General features: G+C 41.6%; 1 protein-coding gene across 1 annotated transcript in view; it reads right to left on the bottom strand.

Annotated features, from left to right (window-relative positions):
• CHAF1A (chromatin assembly factor 1 subunit A) overlaps positions 1–22276 on the bottom strand; it is a 31073-nt gene that overhangs the window by 5356 nt on the left and 3441 nt on the right. Inside the window, exons 4-13 of the mRNA XM_053461762.1 lie at positions 16718–16759; positions 10873–11114; positions 9925–9985; positions 9740–9808; positions 8992–9212; positions 8458–8680; positions 6941–7021; positions 5978–6079; positions 1465–1714; positions 880–1355 (exon numbers count right to left, since the gene is read on the bottom strand). Of these exons, the coding sequence (XP_053317737.1) occupies positions 880–1355; positions 1465–1714; positions 5978–6079; positions 6941–7021; positions 8458–8680; positions 8992–9212; positions 9740–9808; positions 9925–9985; positions 10873–11114; positions 16718–16759 (1767 nt within the window). The remainder of the gene's footprint in view (positions 1–879; positions 1356–1464; positions 1715–5977; positions 6080–6940; positions 7022–8457; positions 8681–8991; positions 9213–9739; positions 9809–9924; positions 9986–10872; positions 11115–16717; positions 16760–22276) is intronic.

Here is a 22276-nt window from a genome sequence, read left to right as displayed (position 1 = left end):
CCGATTGCAAAGGGAAGCAAGCATGATGCGTTTCCTTGGCTGACCACTGCTTCTACAGTCCTCAACTTTGCCCTTTGTGATTCAACATCTTCAACAAAACATCTTGAAACCTCCATCTGCCTTAAAATGTATGATTTGGAGACCTTGCTAATGCAGTATAACTACCCTGTGTCTTGTTGCTGTGCTCAGTCTTGACATGGTGTAAGACTTGACATTAAACCAAGTGAGGTCGCTGAAGACAGTTTAATTATGCACCTAATTACACATCTAAAATTTCTGACTTGATGCTGTTTTAAAGACAAATGGTGGTAATATCAAATATTGATTTCATTTAGAAAAAATATATATCAAATTTTAAAAGCATTTTTTACTTTGCAAATGTTTTAGGTAGATGTGAAAAATGTCTTATGTAGCATTAATTTACAATCTTGAAGTTCTCCTTATACAGAGCTACAATGCATGTCACATTAGCCAATTATAACCACTGATCTTCTGGTATGCATCTTAAGTACGTTTTTAAAATATTTTCAGTTCAGAGCTACGAACATATTAGGTTTATTGAGGGTATAGAACTGTAAAAATCTGCATTCTGAAAAGTGACAGAGCCAACGTAAAATTTGGTAAAAACTAAGCGTGTCAATAGGCTGATTAAATAGAGAGAAAACCTTCCTACTACAAAAGGAGTAATCTATATATATATAAATATAACAGAATCTGGAAAATAAGCCCTGGTATTTTACACTTAACAGGTTCTTAAAAAGGTGATAAGGTCACTAGTTTTTTTTTTGTTTTCTTTTCTTTAGATAAGGCAGTAGTATGGATGTAGGCTCTACACCTGCAGAAAACTGGAACTTTTTGCATTAAGTATCAGTTACTCACCTTACTTATCTCCTTGGCTCTTTTCATGAATTTAGTGATAGGCATACTGCCTGCAGATTTCCTCTTACTAGAGACCGTTTGGATCTGCATAGAGGCAACAGGTGTACCAGAGTCCTCCTTAGAGTTGTTCACGTGGGTAATATAAGTCCACTGGCAGGGCACAGGCAAGTGTTCTTGCTCAAAGCTTTTTAGAACTTCTGAATGGACATACCAACACATACGGTGATCTGGACGCTTCTCGTATACAGAGTTCTCAGAGATTATGCGTTTCAAACGAGCTTTAGAGGGAATTGTGATATTGGGTGTTTGAGGTGCTGCAGAGTTGGGACTGCTGGGACTTGTAGCCACACTTTCTGTTGTGATGCTGGTGTCTGCTTCCGAAAATAGACCCATACGGCAGCACTCTTGAAACTCATGGATGATCATCTTACTGCCATTGACATTTCCATGAAGTAAAGGAAGAAGCTGGGATAGAACTTGGCACAGAGAAGAGAAATGTGTTACTTTTTATGCCTCGACATGTTTATTACAGCATGTTTTGAGTAATAGATCTATAGACTATAGAGTTTCACCACAACCACTTACTTTGTCGATCATTCAGTTTCCGACAGGAAACTGTTTCCGGTGTCACCTCCTCTTCAGCTGAGGGAGACTCCAGAATACAGACAGTGAATTTCTGTAGCCGTCTAACCTCTGCTTCACGGCTATCTTGCCATATACAGCCAATCACCACAGGCTGCAGCACACGGAATTTCTTTCCTTTAGATAGAAGCTCAGCCCACTCTTTTGCCTTAAGGCACTGTCTCACCTTTTCGTTCTCTGGGTCTGCACGTTCCTGCAAAGACAAATAAAAAAAAACAAACATGCTACACTTCAGACTTTTTTTTACCCCCCACAGACCCAAATAGTTATTACTCTGATGTTCCAAAAAGCTTACTTCTTGGTTATGTTACACACACTACATTTTTCCTGGCCAATATCACTATAAGCATTCTGTTTAATGTGAAATGAATCCTAAGATTTTTTTAAATTTTATAAGTGTCTCAGCAGAACCTTACTGCACTAAGCCGTCAGTTCCATAACGAAAGCAGCCAATATAGCTGCTTGCTACCATAGTGACAAGAGAAGACTAATGGGAATTGTAGTCCATAAGAGGGTGGGCACCATGGTGCCATACTTGGATACGTGTATTTCTTACCTATATTTGTTTAATACAATCACTTTGTGCATGCCTAAGCTGTATTAAATTGTGTTATTCACCGACACCTACATGGGCTGTGTGTGCGCAATCTACATTTAACTACCAAATCTAAGGTACTTACAGTATTTGCTCGATCATAAGACAAGGTTTTTTCCAAGAGCAAATGCTCAAAAAAATACCCCTCTTCGTATATATTTGAGGTAGTCTTATAATCATGGAAAAACAGAACAAATTCTGGGGATACAGCTTTAAAAATACAATCTTGTGAGTGTGGCACAACTAGTGGGGGCTGTTCTAAACATTATTGCACCATTTGTGGTTTTTATTCTTTTTACAGAGTACTTTTAACCCCTTCGAGACAAAGGCTGATTTTACTTTTTGTACCCTTTGTGACAATGGCCTTTTTAACATTTCTGCGCTGCTTGTGTTTAGCTGTAATTTTCTTCTTTCCCGTTTACTGAACCCACACACATTAGATATTGTTTTTTTCAGGACAAGAAGGGCTTTCTTTAGATGACATTGTTTTGATTGTATCATATTATTTACTATTAAAAAAATTATAAAATATGGTGAAAAATTTAGAAAAAAATGACTGTTTCTAACTTTTAGTTGAAAAATCTTTTACTCATCTATAAAAGGTAATGAAAAAACCTGCTAAATAGATTCTACTATTTGTCCTGAGTTTAGAAATACCCAATGTTTTTATGTTTTTTTGCTTTTTTCTACCCATTATGGGGCAATAAGTACAGGTAGCGTTTTGCTATTTCAAAGCCATTTTTTCCAAATCTGGTAATTCTTCCCCCCTTGTGCCATTTCGGGTATCTTTGAACCCGGCCAATGCAATTTACCCCATCAAGTCATATATTTTTGAAAACTAGACAGCCCAGGGTATTCCAAATGCTAGTATTTTAACTCTTTCCATGCACCATATCTACCACCAGTCTTTGTCAAACTTTATGGTAGTCATTTTTTTGCATTTGTTTTGTCATACACATTTTACTTCAGGTATGAATTAAAATGTTCTCGTTTATGTCACTATCACAAAACACCCCAATATGTGTTCAGCAACATCTCCTGAGCGCAGCGATACCCCACATGAATGATTTTGCCTGGCTGTTTGGGGGCAAAAGGGCCACATTTGGGGCATGCGCATTTTTCAATGTTGAACTTTGGCATTTGGCGATCCACTGCCCATGCCCTATTTGGTACATCTTTGAGCTGGGCCATTTCAGTGTGCCCAATAAACCCATATATTTTTGAAAACTAGACACCCCAGGGTATTTCAAATGCTAGTATTTTAACTCTTTCCATGCACCATATCTACCACCAGTCTTTGTCAAACTTTGTGGTAGTCATTTTTTTGCATTTGGTTTTCCACACACATTTTAATTCAGGTATGAATTAAAATGTTCTCGTATATGTCACTATCACAAAACACCCCAATATGTGTTCAGCAACATCTCCTGAGTACAGCGATATCTCACATGAATGATTTTGCCTGGCTGTTTTGGGGCAAAAGGGCCACATTTGGGGCATGCGCTTTTTTCAATGTTGAACTTTGGCATTTGGGATCCACTGCCCATGCCCTATTTGGTACATCTTTGAGTCGGGCCATTTCAGTGTGCCCAACAAAACCATATATTTTTCAAAACTAGACACCACAGGGTATTTTAAATGCTGGTATTTTAACTCTTTGCATGCACACATTTTACCACCAGCATTTTTTCAAAGTTTGCAGTAATATTTTTGTGTGTGCATTTTTCCCACACACACCTACTGTATGTATGAATTTACAGCTCCTGGTATATGCCGCTGTCACACGACACCCCATAATGTGTTCAGCAACATCTCCTGAGTGCAGTGATACCCCACATGCATGGGTGTGTCATTTTTGGGGGGAACTAAAAGGCCACATTTGGTACGTGTGCATTTTTCTAATTGGAAATTAGATGTGTGGCCATCCTTTCCCCCGTGTTAATTGGGACGTTGTTGAACCTGGCCCATTCAATTTACCCCATCAAATCATACATTTTTTAAAAGTAGACACCCCACGGGCATTTAATATGCCAGTATTTTAACTCTTTCCATGCGAGAATTGTTTTAAGCTAATATGCTAATTTTAGGACTTGCTCACAAAAATATATATTTTTTATATATATATATATTTTTTTTTTATTATTTTTTTTTAAAAAAAATATAACATTTTTTTTCAACTTGGAGGTTCCCCTGATAGTGACATCAGTGGGAAATGATTTTTACATTTTACTGTTTTTTTACTATTTTTTTCTAATTATTATTAATTTTATTTTATTTTTTAATTTATTTTTACTAATCACACTGATTAGAAAGCTGGGCTCCATTGACTTGCATGGTGAATGCAGTACCTGTATTCAACCTGCAAGTGGAGCCAAAGTTCTCTAGATGGTCTGGACCATCTAGCGAACTTTTAAAATTTGTGGTTCCTGTTACAGGACGGCGGCCATCTTCCTTGATGGCGAAGATTGCCGGCAGCCGGAGCGGTCACAGCCCATCAAAAGGTTAGTGTTTGGTGTCGCTGGATGCCTCCTAATCGAGGCATTCCAGCGACACCATTTAAGTTTAGGAGGCGATCGTCGATCGCCTCCTAAACGCTTTTAAAACGGGCGTCCGCCGCCATACAAAGTATGGCGGATGTTGACGTCCCGTGGAGGGGCCAGAGATGGCCCCTTCGTGCCGATCGCGGCGTTGCTGAATGCCTCGAGGTCGAGGCATTCAGCAACGCTTTTTGGGTGCAGAAAGCGATAGTAGATCGCTTTCTGCACCCGTTTAAAGACGTGCCGGTCCTGGCACGTCAATTGTCGTAAAGCACATGCTTTTCCGTGCCGTGCCAGGACCGGCAATTGTCATTAAGGGGTTAAAGCTGTATCCCCATAATTTGTTCTGTTTTTCCATATATCTGTTGTAAGGTGCTTTTTGAAGGAAGAGTCGTTGGAGAAGCTACCACATACGTGTTCCAATGAATGAATAGAAGGGTGAAAAAGCTAAGTACCCTGTTTTTATATTATCTTTCATTCTTGTAGAACACAGTTACAATTTTATTGAGGTATAAGATCATCCACTCTGGCAGCCGGAGGTTGTCTGCACGACGTGAACAGAACCTCCACCGCTACCCGACACTTCCGTTGGGGAGCCGGCATGAGATGACCTTTCAGTGCTCAGTCATAGAAGCCCCTGCGGAATTCCCAGGTAGCATCGGAGGTTGTCTACATGAATCGCGCAGACATCCACCAGCTGCCCCCACGTCACTGGGGGGGCAAGTCTGGGGGCATAAGGCATATCAGGAGACGCAGAGTGGCAAATAAGGGGGTATAAGGCATATATCGAGGTCAGATGTGCATAACTGAGGGTCAGGTAGGCAAATAAAAGGAAACAAAAACAAAATGCATTTTTTTCAGGGGGCATCTTATAATCAGGGTTGTGTTATCGAGCAAATACGGTACTAAAGGGAGTGGAAGAGAATGTTTTGTTCTCTCTTTACTGTGGTTTAGATGTTTGAGGGGAAAAAACAGGAGAAAAACAAAACATATGCTTTGGGTCTTTTTTTGGCGTTTTAACCACTGTATATCATGCGATTACAAGAACGGCTCATCCTATATGAGGCATCTTTAAAAATTATCTATATTACGGAAGTTAAACTATTCATAGTTAGTGTGACTTGTCTCTAGGGTTGTCACCTAAACGTAACTATAGCAAAAAAAAACAAAACCAGAAGTTTGCATTAGGATGGGCCAACAGGTAATCCCTCTGGCAAGAAGAACTTGATTACCCCTGCATTATAACAGGAAGATTTGAAAATACTGTAAATACCAAAACTGCATGAATTCTTGGTTTTTGTGACCATCATTAATTGGTACCAACCTCATCAGATGCTCCCCCTTCATCCTCTGATAAGTAACCATGAGGCACAAAAAACCCATCATCATCTTCCTCCTCCTCCTCTTTGGGCTCATCGTCATCATCCTTCAGACAGGGAGACAAATCATTTGAGTTAATTATGCAATTTCAAATAGACTGTTTTTATGTTTGTCTGTGAACAGTGTACTGTATTTACAAAGGCTGAAAGCAAATGTTCTAAAATTTGAAACAGTAGCTTTCCACTGATTTCTACAGAAACTGCTCCAAAATGTACCATTTTAAATAGGTTGGGTGAACAACGATAGCTAAAAGGGAATCGGACATTAGGGGAGCTTTTCATCCACTGATATCCCTCCCTTTTCAGCCCACTCACCCTTTTACAGCTCACTTAACATTGTGTGCTGGGAATCTAAAGCCAAACTTACAAAAGCATAACAAAACTAGTGGAACAGGTTTCAAAAGCATTATGCCTTTCTTAATGCAGTTCTAGTTGATCCATAATTTAAAATTACACGATAGCTGCACATTAGAGATTCTATATATGTTCTAGCTGTTTTATCTTCACTCATTCTCCTAGAATAAACCCTGGCTCCTCCTTATACTGCTTGTGTTAAATACAATGGCTCATTGTTAAACACTCAGCAAGATAATTTGACTGATAATTGATAATTTGAAAATCTAGGGAAGGAGACATTTCATTAGCTTTGCTATAATGAATCAGGTCAGCATGGTGTACGAGTAGGTAAAGTCACACAACAATGGCAACCTCCGGGTATGCAGATAAGGAAAGGTTTAGCAGAATAAAAGTGACATAAAACCATGTTTTTGTCAATGCTTGCCTACATTACCGTATACAGCACTATTTTATATTCAATGAGATAAAATAGAGACATCTACTACAGGAAATTTTTGATCAACTCCTTGCAAAGCATTCTCCATTTTTTGGCATTCCACATTTCCACTCACTCCCTCACTGTGAGACAAAGACTCTCCAGGTTCCTCCTCTTCCCATTCTTCGTCACTGTCCGCTTCATAATCCAGTAGTTTCTATAAAAACATATCAAAGAATGTTAAAGATATGCTTGGTGTTTTTCAGACTATTTTTGACAGCTATCCAATGGTTGCAAACATTAAGCCATTATTGACAACATTGCTAATATAAAATGTAATACAGTTTGTTTTTAGAAATGTACAAGTCAAATTTCCCTTGGGTCTGACCTTCTCTTGCAGTTAAAGAGAAGAAACCTTCTTATTCTTTAACACTATCCTATCCCCTATTGCAAGTCTGATAGTTGAGCTTGCATTCATAGAGTACTGAAATATGCTCACGGATTCAGTAGATTCAAGCAGAGGAAAATTAGGTTTAGGGACTAATCACGTACGCAACAAGCAAAGTGGATTTAGGGTGCCAGTCATTTATCCATGCAGCACTTTCCTCGCTTATAAACAGACTTAAACACAGAATAGGCTGATTTTTCCTGCTTAGTACAAAATCCTCTATGAAAAAGTAGCAGACAGAATTACACAGACAGCACTACATGTAATAGTCAAAATAAAAATGGATGTAACCAAAAATGAAACTATACACAAGTTAAATTTAGTCCTATTCAATTTTTTTCATGAAAAGCTCACGTAGGTATGAACAAAAGAAATAAGATCATTAAGGGAAAGGTGGCACAGTCTCCAATACCAGCTATAGCTTAGCTCCACATTAAGTTCTACTACCTCTAATTAAATATGGCTCTTTAGAGACAAGGCAACACTTGGCATAACTCATACTAAAAGAAAACCAACTATTTCCTAAATTAAAAATAAGCGCTAAAGTTATAGGATTAAAAAAAAAAAAAAAAAAAAAAAAAAGCCTTAATCAATTCTAAACAGACTAAATGTCTGCATCACACATAAAACAAGACGTGGGTCCACTCAAGATGACAGCTCATGGCAACTACATCTATGTTGCGATCACTGTATTCCCCCCAAATAAGTATCCAGCAAACAATGAGGTAAGTTTTAGCTTCATACAGTCATGGCTCATCGTATCCACTGCATTTATAGTGCACAGATTACATGCACTACAAACTGAACTGTATATTTACAGATTCTCAATCATTATCTATACAAAAGCAGCACACCCCCATCCATGTTTATATCTGTATTATAGTCTATGTTCTCCAAGCATACTATTCAGAGATTTGTGTGGCAAATTCCATTCTACAACAAACACTGCGCTTATCAATTTCACACTGTAAAAACTATACTTCGATAGTAACAATTTCAGATAAATAAACCAGCGATACTGGAACAGTCCTGAATAGTAAGCTCATAGGAGCTGTGGCAAACTAGAGGGAACCGCTTTCTTCCTTTTGATGGTACTGGATTACAATTCCTTAATAGCATAATTTCTTAAAGCAAAAAAGAAAATAGAAGTTATATATTTGGAAAGAGAATTGTGGCATTTGCCTGGGTTTTCAAATGAGACTCACAGTGTCCAGAGCCCATGGCTTGCGTGGACAGATAACGCCGCTTTTTCTGTTCCATGTTCCCCAGTAGGCTGGTCGGTAATTTTCGCAGAATTGAAGCAGCTTCATTCTCCCAAATGGCTGACGCTCAGGGACACTAGCCTGTTTCACAAGCTCCTCATTACATGGAACTTGATCTGAATCTTCTACAACTTGCACTTCATCCACATAACTGCAAATCATATCACTGCCAAAATGAGGATAGTACGGGACAAATGAGAAGGAAAAAAAATGCTTTACGTTAGACAGTTATAAGTCACAGATCTTGTGAGTTTGCATTAGAAGCTACTTGCACATATTGCCAAATTCAGTAGAAAGCTAGCTCTGGAGTCAGTGGAGGTAGGGTGCCACAGAAAGGACACACATTTACCAACTACAGAGTGCACTTGGCCACACTATATAAATTGCATTTATCAGCAGTGATAAAAGGAATGGTGAAGACAAATGTACTTTAAAAGTTAAAGCTATAAGTTCCCAAAACCCACTGAGACTGCACACCTGTTCATGACGGTTACTTGTGGCACGACAGTACGCCCCATTCTTCGTGGTTTGCGTGTCTTTAGCTCATCTAAGAAGGACTGCTCTGAATTTGGATCCTGAAGATACTTGTCCAGCTGCTCCAAAGCATCAGTATTAAATTCAACACGGCACAGTGGGGCCACAGCCATGTTCTTCTTAATTTCGAATGGAGCAAATTTTCCACAAAAGCTAGCAATGGTCTGTAGAAAGATTGTGAGATTAATGAATGTAAGACAAAAGTGAGCAGAACACATGTAAAAGGGATGCTTATTTTGATGACTTACGTATCAAACGACTGCCAATGTTATAGACGTAAAATAACTACCAATTTCATTATGACATAAAAAAAACAACTACGGCTAACAGAACTAAAATCTTACTACTTTTATGCAGATTTCTAAGGCAAAGAATAAATCAGGTGCATAGTAAGTCAGAATCTAGACATTGTAAGTATACATGTGCGGTCCCAGTTGCATACTAATGGCATCTAGCCTCTAAAGTCTGTACACCATTAGACTTATCCACCCCAATGATGAACTTAAAAATGCTATTGACCAAGTTGAATAAAACAAAAGTAACACTGTATGTATATTTTGAAAACAGGAAGATCAAAGGTTGGGACAAATTTACATACTGGCTAGGAATTTCATTCTTGCACTTACATCATTATAATTGTGTGTTTGTAGCATTCTAACAGTCAATTCCACTGCAAAGGATAAATACTTGCCTTAGGAGTCAGAGGCATTTTAGGTTTCTGAAAAAACCTTCTGATTTCAGCCTTCTCTGCCTTCATGCGCTAGAAAAAAAAATTTATATTATACATATTGAAATAGGCTTTAGCCATTCATCCATCCAGCTAAACCACATTATAGAGTAGGAATTACTTAAACCAAGAGGAGTCTCGGTAGTTACCTTTTCTTCCTCTTTCATACGTTTTTCTTCTTCTCTCTTGCGTTTTTCTTCTTGTTTTGCCCTGTTGGAGACACAAGAAACCAAAACACAAATAAGTTATTTTCAAACCATTAAAGTTTTTATTGTATTGTCTTCAGCCAGTTGCATATTGGACATTAGACAAGTTCAAATTATTTTTTCCTAGACCAGTCTACACGACAAAAAAAAATTCTCAACTGGAACAGTCAATTCAAACGTTAACTTGACTTACCAGACTCCACAACGCTCTGAAAACAATTTGCAGATTCACTAATCTCTGAGCTGTTAAAGGATATGCACCCCCAAAATAAAAATGTATACCTATTAACCAAGAGAGTAGGGGCCCTTTACAGGCACTCATTCCTTCTGATGTAGATGAGAGCTTCATTTATCTAAAAACCCTAAGGGAGAAACTGATTCAACAATTCTTCCACCTCACTTATCTTCATAAGGCCCATCAAGCAATGACCCCTTTAAGCCCTCGATAACAATAAGGACTGAATAGGTACAAAACCTTGGCCTGCAGGACTGTAAAGACAGAGGGGACCTAACCCACCAGCTGCTGCACCCCAGAAGAAAGCACAACACGTCATACAGACAGTACGTGTGTTCTGGAAGAAAAGGATTTGGCCAAAATTTATTTTTACAAACACACGCACATTTAGTGTTTTCCTCACACCAGTAGCATGACATTTGCAATCAAGTATAACCAGTATTCACCTTTAAAAGGTCACTGACACCCACAAGATACATGTGCCAACATAGGCGTTTGATATTAAGCCACACATGCAAAAAGACCTATTCAAGATTACCCAAACAAATTTGATATGTCCTTCTACAAGTCATACCCCAATGGTATAAATGTATTTTTTGTTTTTATATTAAATCTGTAAATATTACAATGAAAAAATTTTGCGCATAGATACTCACTCAAGCGCTTCCAGTTTTTCTTTTTTCTTTTCCTCCTTTAGTCTAAGTTTCTCAGCCTTCTCTCTATCTTCTTTTTCCTTTTTTTCTCTTTTTTCTTTTTCCCTCTGCTCTCGTTCCTCATCTTTCTTTTTCTTTGCCTCCTCTTTTACTCTCTCTCTGGCAGCCCTGGCCTCCTCTTTTGCCCGCTCTTTCTCCTCCTTCTCTGACTGTAGTTTTCGCTTCTTTTCTTCATGTTCTTTTTCCTGTCAATAGTGAAATACTTATAATTATACAAGTGATATAAGCCTCCTCATGCAAATACCAGAGTATATTTGATTTCAAAATATATATGGGGCAATTTAACCCCTTCAATCCCAGGGGTTATTGGTACCTCAAAGCCCAGAGCAATTGTGCCATTTTTGCGCTATGTCGGTTCAGCGATTATTCTCTTTTCCTGTGAATAGTGTACCCATGTAAACTATATATTGTTTTTTCAAGGAGAGATAGAGCTTTCTTTTGATACCATAGTTGGATGATTAGCTGAAAATTTTGAATTAGAAATTTAGTAAAAACTAGCAAAAATGTGAAAAAAAACACTAATTTTTTTTAAAATTTCCCTCGGAATCCTCACAAAATTAGGTAAAGTGACAGAAAATTCCATCCAAGTTTATCAATTCAGGTATGATGGGACTGCAACTCTAATTTTAAGCAAATAAAACACCCACAAAAAGGTCTATATTTCTGTAAAGCAGACAATCCAGGCTATCCTATCAGGGGTATTTGGGCACTCTGCATGCAGGTATTTGGCCACCAATCACTGTCAAAGGTGGCCACAGAAATTAGTTCCTCCACTTTTTTCACCAACGCGTCTTAGTATTTTGTAGTATTCTTAGGATTTTTTGTACAGGGTATGTGTTACGGCAGAGAAGTCTATCCTAAAGTGTTCGGCCGCCTCTCCTGATTACGGAAATACCCCACATGCCTAGTTTTTTTTGTGGTTTTCTGAACATTACAGGGCATAAGTTGTAACGTGCCGGCATACTGGATCACGGTGTGTGCTAAGCCAATGCTATCTATGAAGCAGCTTAGCAGTCCCACAGGAGAACATGTTCTCATAAAAGTATACGTTTTTGGAAAGCAGTCTACCAGAGTATTTCACCAGGAGCATTTGGACATTTTCCATGCAGCCATTCGGCCATCAATCACTGCCAAAGTCAGCCGTAGCAATAATTTAATTCGCTTTTTTCGCCAACACATAATGCACATGGTATACATTATGGCAGAGAAATCCAGCCTAAAGTGTTCAGCCGCCTCTCCTGATTACGGAAATACCCCACACGCATAGGTTTCTTATTCATATGGTTATTTATGTTTTTTTGAATTTGCAGGACAAAAACTTATGGAATTGTGCCAATTAAAAATACCCCCCTTATGGCTCACCCTAACAAAAAAAAAAAGTATAACAGAAATTTAATAATCTACCTTGGTGTGGTAGATCATGAAGCACTCGTCGATGCAGACTCCTGGCAAAAAGAGGGGCAGGAAGGGCAGTGGTACCTGGAGTCCTTCCTAATACCCTTTTTTGTAACAGACTCTGCATCCTTTCTGAGGTTTCTGTTTGGCACCAGTGTGGGGGGGTTGTACAAGGGAAATGCCTGCCGGTAAGATGCAGGACATTCTCATCCTGCACATTAGGGATTGACTGTTCAAAGAGGATATGCCTCAGGATTTTGAGCTGGAACTCTAGGAAGGTGTAGATTTTCCCAGTGGCACATTTCTTATACAACACATGCTGTACATGGCAACCTGGGTGAGGTAAATGGCCACCTTTTTGTACCAGGTCTTGGTCTTACGCAGCACCAGGTAAGGCTGCAGACACTGGTCAGAAAGATCTACACCCCCCATGTTCCTGTTGTAATCGGCGATGCACTGAAGCTTGAGCCCCTGTGCATCACCTTCCCCACGTACACTGACAGGTACCACCCTCTTATTATGTATAGCGGAGAAGATATACACATCCTTCTTGTCAGTGTACCTGAGGGCCAACAGCTCCTGACTGCGCAGAGCACTGGTAGTGCCGCGCCTCTGCTTTGGGTATGTTAGGTTTTTAGGATAACCCTTGCGGGTTGGCCTAACAGTGCCACACGCTGGGGTCTGCGCTAAAAAAAAAAAAAAAAAAAAAATCTGGGCTGCTATAAAAGGTGGTAGCCCTTATTCAAATAGGGGGACAGCAGGACCCACACTATCTTCCCACCAGTACCCACAGATTGTGGACAGCCAGGGGGATCAAGGCGACTGTCCTTCCCTTCGTAGATTCCGAAGGAAAGAGTATATCCCGTCCCACTCTTGCAAAGTTTATATAACTTTACACCGTACCTTGAGCGCTTGGACGGGATATACTGTTTGAAGTTCAGTCTACCGTTGAATAGGACCAGGGACTCGTCTATAGCAACATTTTTATCAGGGGTATAAATTTCAGGAAACTTACTGGGGAAAAAAAATAATGGGCCTCAACTTATATAAACTGTCAAATTGGGGGTGCTCTCTAGGGGGGCATTGGGAATTGTCACGTAAACATTTTAGGAGCTCAAAGTACCTGTCTCGGGCATTATTTGGGGAATATTGTGCTCCAATATGATCGCATAGTGGGCTTTTTCACAATGCCCACCATAAGGGTCAGGGCCCAAAATTTTCTAATTTCATGGGGGTCAGTGGGGTACCAGGTCTGGCTTCTGCCTCCTTGGTCAGCTGCCTGACACTGGGCTGCATAGATGTTTCTTTGAGCTGCTAGCAGCTCAAAATACTCGGGGGCAAACATGACACTGAAAAAAGACTTTGGCTCACTAGCATCAATGTCACATCTGATGCTAGGAGTCCCAGTAAAAGCAGGGATTACTGGGTCTATCATATTTGGGGGCACCCAATTATATTTAGAGTCAGGCTCTCCACGCTTGGCTTTAGCAGATGGAACCTGGCCATCATCATCTTACTCTGATTCGTCATTATCTGACGCACAGCAAGATTCAGATATCGGGTCAATATCTGATGCAGTCAGAGTGACTTCGTCATCAGACTGAGTGAGGAAGTCATAAGCCTCCTCAGCGCTGAAGACACGTTGCGCCATTACACACTACACCTACCCACCCAATTTCTAAAACTCTCTCTCAGATCGCAATAATGGAGGAGAGAGGAAGAGCATCCGCAGTAACGGTCACACGATCGCTGTGATTGGTCATCACAGCGATCATGTGACGTTACTGCCGGATGTGTGGCACCGGGGGACTGCCGGTAACTGTTACAGGTACCCTGCCCTCCCGTGACTTCCAGGTGACCAGTGGCGTCGGCAGGGGGGGGCCAGAGGGGGCCATGGCCCCCCCAACATCATGCTGTGCCCCCCGGTGTGCCCCCCCAATTGAAACGCCGGCTTTTTTTTTTTAAATAGACCCGGAGGAGAGAAAGAGAGGCGCCGAGCGGTCGCTGAGGAATAAGTTCTCAGCAACCGTTCGGCGCCTCTCACTCTTCTCCGCGACCGCGAGGCCTCTGCCTTGGTCGCAGTGCCGGCATTTCAAGCCGGTATATGTCGTCATATCCGGCGCCCGGCAGTGAAGCCGCGCACGCTGCAGAACCAGGGATACAGAGACCTCGCGATCTCACCGCTGGACAAGCCCAAGGTAAGTGAACTTCAAAGGGGGGTAGAAAGTTAGGAGGGGGTTAGAGAGTCAGAAGAGGTAGATAGGAAGTGAGAAGGGGTAGATAGGTATAGATTGGGAGGGAGAGGGGATAGATAGGTATAGATTGGGAGCGAGAGGGGATAGATAGGATAGATTGGGAGGGAGAGGGGATAGATATGATAGATAGATAGGGAGGGAGATGGGGGTAGATGGGATAGATTGGATAGATTGGGAGGGAGAGGGGGTAGATGGGATAGATTGGGAGGGAGAGTAGGTATATAGGGAGGCAGAGGTGGTAGATAGGGAGGGAGAGGGGGTAGATAGGATAGATTGGGAGGGAGAGGGGGTAGATGGGATAGATTAGGAGGGAGAGGTGTTTATGGGACAAACTTGGCGTACGTTCAGCTGTTTGGGGACAAAGTTGACACAATATGTAATTTGGGTGCTGGTCGGGTTTTATGTGGGCAGTGAGGACGCCAGGGTTGGCTTTGGGGTGTGTGACCAGTGATCTATGCCTGTAATTTAGGGTGTTTTATCTATACCTTTAATGCAGAGTTTATATGTAATTTCCAATTGATTTATACCTGCAAAGATGGGTTTTGTGTCATTCTGTTCATCTGTATCGGCTATATTTCCATACATTATTTATGTTTACCTGCAAATATAGGATTTGCATGTCTTATTCAGTTGATCAATACCTGGAGTGCTGTTTCCATGTGTTGTTTGTTTGATCTATACCTTCAGTGCTGAGTGTACATGTGATTTCCAGTTGATCTATACCTGCAATGCTGGGTTTGTGTGTTCTGTTGGTTTATAACTGCAATGCTATGTTTCCATACATTATTTATGTATACCTGCAAATACAAGTTGTTTTTTTTTATATCTCATTTAGTTGCATGTGCTGTTTCCATGTGTTGTTTATTTGATCTATACCTGAACTACAGGGTGTAAGTAAAAGAGCGGTATGGTTTAGTGAATGAGGGGATAAAGGGACTCTGGGGATGATTACAGGGGAGAGGACCTCTCTGTGTAGGACTGAGTCTCACGGTCTTTCCCTGATCTGCAGTCAGTGTGGGAAATATTTCTTTTTTTTAGTATGGTAGCGGAGGGAGTGATTGCATGCAAGGAAGCGTTGAGCGGGGCCCAAGGAAATGCTTGGATAGGGTCCAATTTTTTCACTATAAAATATATTGGCAGCAGGGGCAAATATTTATATATGTTTTGGCAGCAGGGCCTAATATTTATATATTGGCTGCATGGGCTAATATTAATATATATATGAAGCAGGGACCAATACTATATATATCGGCAGCAGGGTCTAATATTAATATATATCGGCAGCAGGGTCCAATATTAATATATACCAGCAGCAGGGGCTAATATTAATGTATATCGGCAGCAGGGGCTACTATATATTGGCAGCAGGAGCTAATATTAACATATATTGGCAGCAGGGTCTAGTATTTATATTCATATTGGCAGCAGGGTCTAGTATTATATATATATATAGGCAGCAGGGGTTAATATTAATATATATTGGCTGCAGGGGCTAATTATATATATTGTCAGCAGGGGCTAACTTCAGAGAGATAAGTGCATATTATGTAGTTAAAAATGCACGTCTAACGTGTGTGTGTATGTGTATTGTTTTATAATTGGCCCCCCATAAATATGAAAGCTGGAGACGCCACTGCAGGTGACGCGACCTGGAAGGGAAAGCCCGATCGGGCATTTCTATCTGTAACAGTTTTCCGGCTTCGCGCCGGAAGCCGTTACAGGAGATCGGGCAGCAGAAAGCCAGCGACGCTGGTTTCTGCTGCCAGGGGGGAGTCCAGGCTGTCAAACGACAGCCTGATCTCCCGTGCAGCGGGAGGGATGTGTCCGTGACGCTGCAAGAAGGGCTGGACGTACCGGTACGTCCATAGGGGTTTCTTAATGGGCGTTTTTTGGACGTCACGGGACGTCCGTAGGGGATTGAAGGGGTTAAACATTCAAGACTTACCCAAATGTTATGATTACATAGAGGCATACACATGCATGTCCTAGAGAGACTACGTAATGTAGGTTTCTTAAAGTCACAGATACTGTGCAAGCATTAACTGTAAACTTTATTATATACTATGGTACAAGATAAGGATGTAGTAGCAAATCTAGAGTTCTGTTGCTGTTCAAGAAAAGGGTTTGCTATGACTTACTTTCAGTCTCTTCTTCTCTGAGGACAGCTTTGGCAGAGGAATCTGGAAGAAAATACAGCTTTAAAAACCAAACAAAACCATAATATTTAAAACACATCTACAAAAGGACAAAAAAAAAAACAAACAAAATAGTTTTGTCTTTTAGGAGAGTTTTTTTCCTCCAAAAATTCAAACCAAATAGTAAAATTGATGGAAACTAATTTTCTAGAAGCTCCAAACTGCCTTTTCAAATCCAACCAGAGCACTTTTGCACATATAAGTGGATTCTGGATTTTACATGCAGCATTCATTAGCATGCAGGATTTATAATGGGTAAAAGTGAAAAATATTTTCTGCATTTCTTTTGTTTACGTTTTGCTTTTCTTATACTAAATCATATTTATAGAAACTATCAATGGTTTCAAGCATTACTTGTGAAAAAAATAGGTTGCTTGGGTAGATAAATGTTAACGTTTTTCTACCAAATAGCTGCAGCGTTAGGGTCTTCATATAAACTTTTTGGAAGATTTGTTGACCTTGTGGGTGCAAGTAAAGGCGACAAACAGGTTATTAATTCTTCTGAACTGGTCTACTGATGAGTTTGGATTGATAAACTCAGACCGAATTATCAATTAACGTAAATCCAAGGTCCATACACTTAAAAACTGGACTGTTAGTAACTTAAGAGATGGCCAAACTTACTCTGGATCAAAACAAAAGGGGTCCATTCACTAAAGGGAGGGTACGAATGCGTTCTGTTTTCAACTCATGTTCACTATACGTTATAAAGGTATAGCCGTAGTGAAGAGCTTGGCTGGCACTGTATAAAGGATGGTTACATCAGTGAGATTTCTTCAGTCTCCACACCCATTGAATTATGCATGGCCAGCTCAGCCACTTTGAAAACTTACCAGTGTTGGCACTAGTAAAGAGGGCCTGTAAACTGTCCATTCAGTGAATAAAACACAAATACAAATGGCAGACTGTATATCCAACTGGTGTGTGAAGCTGGGTAGTATTTACATGCAGTAATCAAAACAGGAACATCATGAGCCACTATCATGAACTAAATAGTAGTGTGTATGCATAAAGTGGGATTCTGGTGTAAAGTGTGAAAGTCCCACTGTTATAGCAACAGATTAAACAGGAACATTCCATTAGTTGCACTGGCAATAAAACTCCAAAATGTTTAAAAATGTTTCTTTTGAAACATTATCATTGTTTAGAAGAACGACATTATGTAACCCCAAAAGCAAGGTGCCAATCTGAAACTTATGTGCACCGGCCAATACATGATGCAAGAGGGAAACTGGTGTATGAGCATTAACTGAGGCACTTATGGATAAATTGCAAAAAACCCACAGAACACAGAAAAAAGTAACATATACTAGCATCAGATTAAAAATACTTAATACTGATGTTGACGAATGCATTTGACTTTGCCCTAGAGAATCAGCTGTCATCTAAGATATCCCATGATAACAATGGCAGCATCCAGGTCTGCAGAAAAAGGTATGCTTATTGAAACAAAAGGAGATAAAAACATGCTAATCTACATTTTTGCCCAATTCGCTGTATTTTATGCTGAAGATTTTTCAGGTTTTAAGGGCTTCTTGTTTTCCTTTCAACTGCTGTGTGCCTCCATAACATCCCATGCCCTCATAAAGACTATGGGCTTTAAGACCTTAGCAGATCTTATTTCAAGCAGTTGTCGACAGAGCCCAATGGCATATGCTGCGAAACACAACCATTATCTGCCATTACACTGAGCCTTGTCCTATCGTAGGCAACAGCCCTGGCCCCGCACAAGTCTTCTAGACGTTAGAGGGCTTCTGCACAGAACGTGACTAATGAACAAAAACATGCACAAACCACTACTACTTGAACACATCTTCTATCTTAGTTACCCCTATCCGTCTGGCAGATTTTAATTACAGCACTTAGTCAGGAAAGCCCTACCATTAAAATTAATGGGAATGTGTCCGTGAATGCACACAGGGCGGGTGAAGGGCTATCGGTAGCAGAAGGTGCTTGGCAGCTCATGTTGGGAGACTTGTTCAGTTGAAACAGCACAGCAAATTATGGGGGCAGGGAAAGGGGTCAATGTATATGAAGAATTGTACAGAATTACCCGATTGATTTGCAAGGGGAGACACTCCATGCAACTACATTAACTTACACTGCAAAAAGCCTAATCTGGCAAGCCTGAGAGAGCCTAGCTCCCCCCTACATAATGCATAGCTAATGTGCAGAGATACTATTGTATATGAACTTTGTAGAGCTTGGGCTGGTGCTTCACGTTGTATAATTAAGTCAGTTTTATCTCACAAGAGGAAGACAGCAGCGTTAATGGGCATTTAGACAAAATAGAATACCATATTGGCGCGAATATAGGCCGCACCCTAAAAAAATTGGTGCTATTTTAAAGAAAAATTAATTTTTAAATAAAAAAATACACATTAGTGGAATGGTAAAACAGTATTTTACCCAATACACAGGAATACATGTACTTTAACATTCTTGGTATCCATTATGCAGTTAGTCAGCATACGATAGAGAAATATATATATATATATATATATATATATATATATATATATATATTCTCTATCGTATCAGGGCTTGACAAATTTGTTGTGAATCTAGGCGCCAGGTAAAAAAGTTAGGAGCCAGGATTTTTTTTAAACTAACAGTTGGTCAGGAGGGATCTGATCATCATCAGCCCACTTACTAAACTCACAGCGTTTGACCTGGAAGCACCCTGGACTTTCAGGTCAGTGCTGGGTTTTTTTTAATTCATTTTTTATTTATTTTTTAACTTTTTCAATGCTGATGTTCTATTGGAGCACAGCATTGACTGATATTTAGTCCCCACAAGCTTGTGGGGACAAATGTTAACCCCTGCAATGCCACAAATGTGTCATACACAATTGCGGCATTGAAGGGGTTAACGCTGCACTGTCGCTCTCATGGAGCGATCAGGCAGCAGGGGGATGTTGGGGCTGCTCTCCACACTCATGGGGAGACCAAAGAACCCTCTCCCCTGTCCCTGAAGCTGCCTTTGGCTATATAGCCTCTGGCTCTTTAGACCAGCCATTGCAGGGAGGGGAGTCTTTGATGACTGCTGTAGGCTTCCATGCCTACAGGAATCATCAAAGGGCTTCTGGGGGCTCGTTTTTGCTGTTGCTGGTCTGCCTGGGCTTCCAGGCAGACCACCAGCAGCAGAGCCCCGTAAAAAACGGGAATTAACCCCTAAATGCCGCGATCGCGGCATTGAAGGGGTTAACGCTGCACTGTCGCTCTCATGGAGCGATCAGGCAGCTGGGGGGTGTTGGGTCAGGTCCCCACACTTGTGTGGGGACCCAATCAACACACAACCCCCTTCCCTGAAGTTGCTTGTGGCAGCTGAAAACACAATTGCTGGTTTTCCAGCAACCGCGTTTTCAGCCTACAGGCTCACTCAGTGGGAGTGATCTCAGGCTCGGGGGCGGGCAGACAGCAGCAGCGCCCCCGTGTGGTGACTCAGCCTCTTACATCCACATTTGTTTCTGGATGTAAGAGGCTGACAAAACCTAGGCGCCAGGACAAAACTCTGTCGCCATGGCGACCTGGGATTTGTCGAGCCCTGATAGAGAGAGAGAGAGAGATATAATATATATATATATATATATATATATATATATATATATATATATATATATATATATTAGGGCTGAAACAACGAATCGATAAAATCGATAATCGATAACGGAAATCGTTGTCGACGATTTCCGTTATCGATTAATCGAGTGATCGATTCGTTGTTGGAGCACTCGGCTCCTTTTACTTACCTCCGCGAGCGTTCCCCGCTTCTGCTACACGCTCTGCAGTCTCCGCCTTCTTTTAACTACGTGACGGATGTGACGCGTTCCGGAGGTAAGTATTCTTCATGTCTATGTGCACAGATCGCACAGAGCCACTCGCACAGAGCGAATCGCTCTGTGCGAATGGAGCCACTCGCACAGAGCGATTCGCTCTGTGCAAGTGGCTCCATTCACACAGAGCGGTTCGCTCTGTGCGAGTGGCTCCATTCGCACAGAGCGGTTCGCTCTGTGCGAGTGGCTCCATTCGCACAGAGCGGTTCGCTCTGTGCGAGTGGCTCCATTCGCACAGAGCGGTTCGCTCTGTGCGAGTGGCTCCATTCGCACAGAGCGGTTCGCTCTGTGCGAGTGGCTCCATAACCGCTCTGTGCGAGTGGCTCCATTCGCACAGAGCGATTCGCGGGGGTGGGGGTCCACGGCGGGGTGGGGGTGGGGTTTCAGGGGATGCAGGGCAGGGTGTGAGTGGGGGTGCAGGGCAGGAGACTGGGTGCAGGGCAGAGTGGGGGTGGGGATGCAGGGTGTGAGTGTGGGTGCAGGGCAGAGTGGGAGACTGGGTGCAGGGCAGAGTGGGGGTGGGGATGCAGGGCAGGGTGTGAGTGTGGGTGCAGGGCAGAGTGGGAGACTGGGTGCAGGGCAGAGTGGGGGTGGGGATGCAGGGCAGGGTGTGAGTGTGGGTGCAGGGCAGAGTGGGTGCAGGGCAGAGTGGGTGCAGGGCAGAGTGGGGGGGCAGGGCAGAATGTGGGGGCAGGGCTGGGTGCAGGGCAGAGTTGGAGACTGGGTGCAGGGGCACAGTGCAAAGTGCCAGTGCTGGGTGCAAAGTGCCAGGGCTGGCTGCAAAGTGCCAGGGCTGGCTGCAAAGTGCCAGGGCTGGCTGCAAAGTGCCAGGGCTGGCTGCAAAGTGCCAGGGCTGGCTGCAAAGTGCCAGGGCTGGCTGCAAAGTGCCAGGGCTGGCTGCAAAGTGCTGGGTGCAAAGTGCTGAGTACAAAGTGCTGGGTGCAAAGTGCTGGGTGCTGGGTGCAAAGTGCTGGATGCAAAGTGCCAGGGCTGGGGCAAAGTGCTGGGTGCAAAGTGCTGGGTGCAAAGTGCTGGGTGCAAAGTGCTGGGTGCAAAGTGCCAGGGCTGGGTGCAAAGTGCCAGGGCTGGGTGCAAAGTGCTGGGGGCAAAGTGCTGGGTGGAAAGTGCAAAGTGCTGGGTGCAAAGTGCCAGGGCTGGGGCAAAGTTTCTTGAACAGTAATAGTCCACCTCTTTTCAGAATGTTTGGGGTTATTTTGTTTCATAAATATTGTGTTTGGGTTCTTGTACTTTGAAAATATTGTTTTTTATTACATCATAACAAAATAAGAATGTTAATGTAAATTTTAAGTTGTTTTTTAACATCCAGTTCATTAAATTATTTTAAATAAACGAAAAATTTGCATATTGTTTTTTTTTTATCCGATTAATCGAAAAAATAATCGGCCAACTAATCGATTATTAAAATAATAGTTAGTTGCAGCCCTAATATATATATATATATATATATATATATATACATACATACATATACAACGCTGCGCCCTGCAGCATTGAGGGGGGAACCCGGATCCTAAACCTGCTCCTTGCCCGCAGCAGGGATAACCCCCCACCCCCAAAAAAAAAATTGTGGAGGGGAAAGTGCAGCCTATATTCAGGCAAATACAGTACATTAGCAAGTGAACAACACTGATTTATGAGCCAAGAT

Source organism: Spea bombifrons, chromosome 1 (genome assembly GCF_027358695.1).
Source record: "Spea bombifrons isolate aSpeBom1 chromosome 1, aSpeBom1.2.pri, whole genome shotgun sequence".
In the NCBI taxonomy this organism is placed as follows: domain Eukaryota; kingdom Metazoa; phylum Chordata; class Amphibia; order Anura; family Pelobatidae; genus Spea; species Spea bombifrons.
The sequence above is the reverse complement of the archived record's forward strand: the minus strand, read 5'-3'. Positions and strand labels throughout refer to the sequence as shown.